The sequence below is a fragment of the Papaver somniferum genome, chromosome 4, assembly GCF_003573695.1.
Source record: "Papaver somniferum cultivar HN1 chromosome 4, ASM357369v1, whole genome shotgun sequence".
NCBI classification, from domain to species: Eukaryota; Viridiplantae; Streptophyta; class Magnoliopsida; order Ranunculales; family Papaveraceae; genus Papaver; species Papaver somniferum.
Genome location: NC_039361.1, coordinates 69,050,930 through 69,058,342, shown reverse-complemented (window position 1 = coordinate 69,058,342; position 7,413 = coordinate 69,050,930). Strand labels below are relative to the sequence as shown.

Here is a 7,413-nt window from a genome sequence, read left to right as displayed (position 1 = left end):
AAAAACAGTACCAGAAATTGATTCTATCCAAAACGCAGAGTGAGAGAAACCGATCTGAGAAGAAAAAAAGAGGAAAGAAACTGACTTGGTTTTATGTTCGTCACTTTGAGTTGCAGAAGGGTATGTTGGGAATATTTGAAAATTGGTCTTGTGTAAACCGCACGTGGATGGACTAGGGAATAATTGGACCAGAGGATAAATCAATTCGGGGAGTGGACTAGCCAGTAACCGATTCCCTCGTTCCTGGACTTGCTAGTAATTCCTAGTTGTTTTAAGCCGTTGATGAAATCCATCGATATTATCTCAGGAAAATAAGCAACGTGTAAAAACATAGAAATTGTGTTCTGCCCAGTAACTCTCTTCTTCCTGATATTCTATTTACAGTAGAGCGAGGAAAAGAGAGAGAGTTTTCAAAATCAAGAATCAAGATCGTTAGCTGAAAAAGAAGAGATGGGCGGAGATGAGAAAAGGCAGCAAATGCTTCACAATTTATTTGGTGACGATCAATCAGAAGAAGAAGAAGAAGTAGATTCAGAACACCATCTTCAACGTGAATATATCTCTGTAAGCTTACCTTTTTCTCTTTAAATTTCACTTTTTTAGTCAAATTACAATATGGATTTCTATTTTTCTAGGGTTTCAAGACATTTGTATGAATTAGATATGTGTTTTTTTGCTCGAGATTATCAGATATGTAGGTGTGTTTGAGGTTGAAAATTTATTGATTGGTGATGAATGATTGGTTTGGATGTTCATATGCGTAGAATTTGAATAACCAAACAGCTCAATTGTTTTTCAGAAGAATAAAAGCGTTGTGAATCGTCTATTTCTGCAGCTTTCCCATGTTGGAGCTAGGTTTTGTTCTAGGTAGTGGGATAGGAATCGGAAGTGATTTTAGCTAGTTAGAGTGCATTGAGTATCTAGGATTTCTTTAATTCTTTATTGCTAGACTCACATTATTAAGATGCTTGAGTAAACCTCAGTTGGAAGAGTAAGAATTTTAAAGAACACCATATGCATTGCAAGAATTACGATTGCCGAGGATTCTAATATGGATTGTATACCATCGTGTACTTGCTAGACTGCTACTTACGTCATTCTCATTAGTTAGAAAAACGGACCAAAGATCAGCTCCTATTGAAATTCATTGATATCAAAGCACAACCACAAATGTCAATGAAAAAAAAAAGTGCATCCTAGCATCCAGACTAGGCATAGTGTCTAGTGGTATAGGTATATATGTATGGTTCATCCAGAGTTGACATGTATGAATTTGTGATTTAGAATGTTTAAGGAGATACCGGACAAAGTGCAACAGTTTTTGATTTCCTTAATATGTTAAAGATTTATTACTTGTTCTTTTTTCATATTGGAGGCCAAGCCTTTGTTTATTCATCTAAGAAGAGTTGGAGTTCATTCTTATGATTTGGGAAGTCTCTTGTCCATGAGAGTATTGGTCGAGAGCAGGATATTCATAAGCTGTCCTCTGGCTTTTATTTGTTGAACTTAATAGCTTTACCATAAGTTTGTTACTAGTTTATTGCTGGGTTTTTTTTCTTGATCAAATTTACTGTCTTCTCTTTTCTTAGTATTCACAGTAGTTGACGAAAATGATGGTGTAGTGAACTTTCTGACTTTGACCACCATTATGTGATGTTGTTTCTGTTCCAGGATGAAGGGGAAGGTGAGATAGAACCTGAAGGAGAAGGTGAAGTTGATATAGAGGGGCAAGGGGAAGTAGAGGTGGAGAGTGAAGGTGAGCAACATGATATAGATCCTGATCCTGATCGAGGGGAGAGTGAGGGTGAACGAGTTCAAAGTTCACCAGAAAGAGCTCAAAGTTCACAAGAAAGGGCCCAAAGTTCACCAGAAAGAGAAATTAGTGATCAAAGGGGGGTGGATAGTGAAGGAAAAGAAGTTGAGACTGATGATGATGAAGAAGAATATGGGCAAAGAGTAGTAACGAGCCGGAGGCGTGAAGTAGTTGATAGTGAATCTGAAGAACACCAGTATGATAATGAAGAAGAGGAAGTCGATCAGTCTAGAGGACCAAGGTAATCCGCGTGCTCCCTCCCTGTGTAGATTTTTTTTTTCTTCTATTTAACGCTACCAAGCTATTGATAGTTGTTCTCCTTTCGCCTAAAGTGATTTTTCTTGAAGTTTCAAATATTGAGTTTTCTACTAGTGTAGATATTCACTACCCACTTGTAGTTTACTGGTCTGCTTAAGTTATTTATTATGAAAAAAGTATGGGCGAAGGTTACTATTGTATTAGGCATATAAGAACCTTTTTTTTTGTACACTTGTTTGACTGCATACAAGGACACTCTGAATGTAAAAGATGTTCATTTTTATTAGGGGGTTTGCATTTTCCTAACTGGGTAAGATGGTAACACATTTTTTAATGAAATCTGCTTATTATGCACATTGCCTGTGGGTTTTATAAGGTTATATTCGTTCAAAATCCTTAGTGTACTTGCACAGGCTGTTTTTTCATTTTATCCGCCTACAGTTTATACGCATGGTTAAAAATACTTCTGCTGCGTGGAATATGTTACACATTTTAATTTTGGAAAGTTGCACGACATGGGGCTTAATATTGACAATTGGGCAACTTGACTTTCCTGTGCTAGGTCACCCAGTGATGGGAAGGAGCAGACCAACAATTCCCACTCTGTGCCTGATGAATTGCGCGATGCATTTGGTGATTCTGAAGAGGACGAAGCAGAAGAATATGCAACTCAGAATGACCTCGATCAAGAGTCACATGTGAGTTTAAACACAATTATGTTATATTCCTAGCAGCTAACAACATGAAATTGCTTTTGTACAAAGCTTAATGTTTGCTGTTTTTCGCTTCACTTTTAGAGATCCCCTGGGGAGGAGGAAGGAAGCTATGGAAAGGACATTAGACCAGAGGATATGGTGCCTGACGAAGATGCTCAGGATGAATCAGAAGAGGAAAACTATGAGCAAAAAGTGAGGGAGAAGCCTGTTGGCCCCCCGCTGGAATTAGAGATTCCTATGATTCGACCCCCAGCTCATCCAGACAAGGTTTAGTTCTGTTGCTTAATTGGTACTTTGAAACAGCCATTGTTAGGTGGTTATTCGTTTCAGGCTTTCGGCTGTCTATATAGACCGCATATTGGCACACTACTTTTACCTGTAGAGACCTTACAAATTACTTGACAAATGCTGCAGCCTGTTTCCTTACCAATATTCGAGGTACTTTTGATGTGGAATGAATAATAATGCAATGGTTGTTCTTAATACAGATGAACATCATCAGAGTTTCAAACATCATGGGCATTGAACCAAAACCATTTGATCCTAAGACATACGCGGAAGAGGATATGTTTGTGACAGATGAGTCTGGGGCTAAGAAGCGCTTGCGCTTGGACAGTAATATAGTTCGTTGGAGGAAAGTTCGGAACCCAGATGGCACCGTGTCTGTAAGTAAAGATTTTTTATTATACATATTCTGAGATTAAGTGTATTCCTTATATGTTATGGTGACTCTTTTCTGAAGGTTGATCATAATAGTTCAGAATCCTTTATTAATTGTTGCTGTAACTAGTTTGTTGGCTCCCACGCTTTTGGCTATCCATCTCGTGGCAAAGAGTACCTATAGTAAACAGACTTCTGTAGGCTAACTTCTCTAATTAGTAGCTTAGGTGGCCATATTGACTATCACTTACTTGTGACAAGTACACATACCATATCCTAGCAAATAAGAAGGTAAATTATGTTTTTAACAGTCAAATCAAATGACAAGATTTATTTTATTTCCAATTTTAGTGTGCATCGAGGCATCCTCTCTACCACTTGTAAATGGTGGCCTACTGTTACATCATTTGTTGTACTTCCAGATTTGTGGACCATTAATAAGCTGTAGATCCCTTCTAAAATGCTGGAGTACAAAACCACCTGTCCAAAATTTTGATGTTTGAGCTTGTTCATTTATGTTAGTACAAAACTACCTGTTTCTCCTTGAAGTATGCTCTTAAACAGTTTTATGTTTGCAGGTCGAAAGCAATGCACGCTTTGTTAGATGGTCAGATGGAAGTATACAGTTGTTAATTGGGAATGAAGTTCTTGACATATCCACACAAGAAGTGCAGCATGATCAAGCACACCTTTTCCTCCGTCATGGGAAGGTGTGCCTTCTTCCTTTAAAAAGCCTTCTTTTGCGTTTTCATTTTCTCTTTTCTTCTTTGTTTATTTAATTGATTAGGTCCATTGTAATTTTTACGTAGCTTTTGCATTGAGACATCAGACATGCATACTGATTTGTATTTAGTGTCAGAGTACTTAGCTTTTCTTCTTTGAACTGTAATTAATTGTATATTACCACTGATCATTAATTTACTTTCTAATTGCAGGGAATTCTCCAATCACAAGGAAGACTCTTAAAGAAGATGAAGTTTATGCCTTCATCCTTGTCTTCAAATTCCCATCGGCAATTGACTGCTCTTGTTGAATCACGCCATAAAAAAGTATACAAGGTTAAGAATTGCATAACAGATATTGACCCAGAAAGGGAGAAGGAAGAGAAAGAAAGGGTAATTACTGAAACATGTCTAATTATGTAATAACTATTGTATTTAACCGCATAATAATTTCTAATTTCTGAATTCAGCATGTGAACTCGTGCAAGTTCAATTGTGTGCCACTAGCATGAGTTATATCAGTCATGCAAAAATCTTACAAGTGTTAAGCTCCTACTTGGAGTATATGCTATTTTGGTATCAACTATCAAGTATTGTGCATTTGAATTTTCTCTTATTCTTCTGCAGGCTGAAGGCCAGTCAATTCGAGCTCAGGAACTTCTTCATCGGAAGAGGGAAAAAGTGAATCGGAAGTATACACAAACTGTAGACAGGGGGCGTCAGCTTTCACCAGGATTCTTGGAAGAAGCCCTTGATGAGGTGTGCGGCTAGACATGTTTTTCTTACCTTACAATGATTGGAACACACTTTAATAATTATGTCAGATTAAAGAAAATGTATACAAGTTACTATGTTTGCCTGATCCCTTGTTCTCAGGATGACGATGATTATTACGACTCACGCCGTTCAGCTTCTCGCAATCGCTTTGAAGAAGATCTGGAAGTGGAAGCACAGGCTGAGAAGCGCATCATGAATGCGAAGAGGGTACTACTAGTACTTATGTGTTCTTGCAACATGTTTGACAGTAAGACTTAATTTATTTTTAAATTGATTGTTAATATAATTGTTGTTAACCTTATCAGTCACATGTACGCAAAGAAATTCCTCAGAAATCATCCTTGTCTCGACAATCTCGACGCCCAGTAGATTTTTCTGATAGTGAAAGAGAGGCGTCCGAATATGAAACTGACGGTTATGAAGAGGAGGCATCTCCTCCGCGTAAGAGGGCACATCAAGAGCATGAAGATGATGAAGATGATGAAGAGGAGCCTGAAGCTAAAGAAACCTCAGAAGAAGAAGATGAGGTATGCGAGTCTTCCTAAATTATTTTTCCTATGAAAGCACCCACCTTTTAAATTTGTCTGGAACTCTATGCATGTCCCATCCGCCATAAATCCTGCCATTTATTTGATGAGTATATTAAATATATTATACAAATCCACTAGATTTTGATTTTTGGGTCCCTTATTTCTAACATAAAATGAATGTAGTATTGAAATACTCTATATCATTGTTGAATCTTTCTTATTCTTAATCCTCCTACCATGAGAGAATTACACGTGATGGTGGCTACTATTGTTGCACATAACGAATGTCAAATATTGTAGTCTAATCAACCATGTGTATTCTTAATTTACTGGACTTCTATGCTGAGTTACAGATTGATTTTATTCCAATTATTTTTAGTTTTATTTTTTTTGGATCTTCTACATGTAAAAAATCGCTGCTTAACAAAGATTCGCTTACAGTAGTTCCATGCAGCAAAAAAGTTGCAAGTTTGTGTGATCCTCTAGGATGTGATAAAGCAAATAATCATACAAGGTCTTGTCACCATAAATAGTCTTTGAGTGGTGTAGATATACGCGTGCTGAACATGATAGAGGACGATGCATCATTTGTGAATTTGTTGTAACCATTTGAAATCCGGAAACCAAGTTGAATTAGAAAACATTAGTTGCATAATATCATATAACATCATATTACTGATGCTTGTAATGTATAATATTACATGGAAAAGGTTATAGTCATTAAAGAATTAATTATGGGAGGCAGTGATCCATAACAATAGGGTAACATAATTGTAAAGAGAAGCACCAAAAAACTTGAGAGGTCAGATTGGTAAGGCCGTCAGTCACTGCTGCCTAAATCTTCGCCATATTTGTGGGAAGGTTTACTTGGGAATGGATTTGTTTTTATATTCTGATTAAGGTTATAATGAAATTTCTTACTTTAGATGTTCCACTACATCGCTTTACACATGCATACCTATATGTTGGTTCCAAACTTCAGATCTGAAATGAGGTCACATCTCTGAGCTTTGGAAGTACCCTTTCTCGCAAAACAGCTGGGCCAATAGAAGCTCTTATTTTCTTAAGGGTATATTAGGCATGTAATAACTCCTCGCTATCCATTGTCGAAAGATTTACTGTTTCAGTATGAATATCTCCAGTTAGTTTTGTCGTTGAATTATTTGGAGAATTTAGTATTGTATAGCTTACACGTCATACTAGCATGTCTGACTAGTATGTGATGTTTACATACAATGTTGCACTTACTAGTATATAAATTCTTGCAGGAGCCGAGACGAAGGGGAAAAGAATCTAGGAGCGGTACCAAGCGTAGGGGGGTCGAGTCAGATGAGGAATCTCCACCCAAGAAGGCTGCAACTCACCGTCGAATGGCAGTTTACTATAGTGACGATGAATGAAATTACTGACAAACTCCAAACCAGTGAGTAAATCTGTCCTAATGAGAAGCGCTGCCTGTTTTCATTCTTTGTATACCAGCTCGATACATACACATATACAGAAAACAGGTCTATAAGCCAAGTTACACGGCTGTGCAAACACTTGGAGATTCATTAGAGATCTGTTTGTGTATCTGGGCAGTAATTTCAGTTAGTTTTTATGCAATTACTGTGAAGATCTTAAAACTAATAATAAGTTCTTTTTACAAGTTTGAAGTTGAGTTTCTTGCATTTTTCATGGATCTTGATACCCTCTTCATGCATGCATGATGCATATGTTCTTCATTTTTAGAGTAAGATCAACTTCCGGCTTATTTTCTGTAAAATGTTAAAATATTCTTGTGCAGAAGCAAGATATGAAATTTTTTCGAGGCTTTAAATCTTAGGAATACTACCTTTTCAAGGAAAGTTTAATGCTCACAAAGACCATTGCAACCTTTTTGACAAGTGTCAGGAGGACAAAAATTTCAGAACTAGAAATATCGTTAAAGAATCCTA

At 37.0% G+C, this 7,413-nt stretch overlaps 1 protein-coding gene across 2 annotated transcripts; it reads left to right on the top strand.

Annotated features, from left to right (window-relative positions):
• The first annotated feature begins 345 nt into the window (after positions 1–345).
• On the top strand, positions 346–7,136 carry LOC113275818 (protein LEO1 homolog). 2 transcript variants are annotated; one of them, XM_026525381.1, is made up of 11 exons: positions 346–564; positions 1,672–2,054; positions 2,643–2,769; positions 2,869–3,054; positions 3,276–3,452; positions 4,026–4,157; positions 4,383–4,562; positions 4,797–4,928; positions 5,046–5,153; positions 5,252–5,473; positions 6,745–7,136. In XM_026525381.1, exons 1-11 carry the CDS (start codon positions 451–453, stop codon positions 6,874–6,876), a joined length of 1,893 nt encoding a protein of 630 aa, XP_026381166.1. In that variant the 5' UTR covers positions 346–450; the 3' UTR covers positions 6,877–7,136. The 2 variants fall into 2 exon arrangements, with proteins under 2 accessions (XP_026381166.1, XP_026381165.1); XM_026525380.1 differs by having other exon boundaries at positions 347–564; positions 2,634–2,769.
• The last annotated feature ends 277 nt before the right edge of the window (positions 7,137–7,413 follow it).

Excerpts from the sequence above, each read along its gene's own strand:
- LOC113275818 (XM_026525380.1), top strand. The coding sequence starts at position 451 with ATGGGCGGAGATGAGAAAAGGCAGCAAATGCTTCACAATTTATTTGGT. Across the intron at positions 2,770-2,868 it reads ACCTCGATCAAGAGTCACAT|AGATCCCCTGGGGAGGAGGA; the intron begins GTGAGTTTAAAC and ends CTTCACTTTTAG. Across the intron at positions 4,158-4,382 it reads TTTTCCTCCGTCATGGGAAG|GGAATTCTCCAATCACAAGG; the intron begins GTGTGCCTTCTT and ends TTCTAATTGCAG.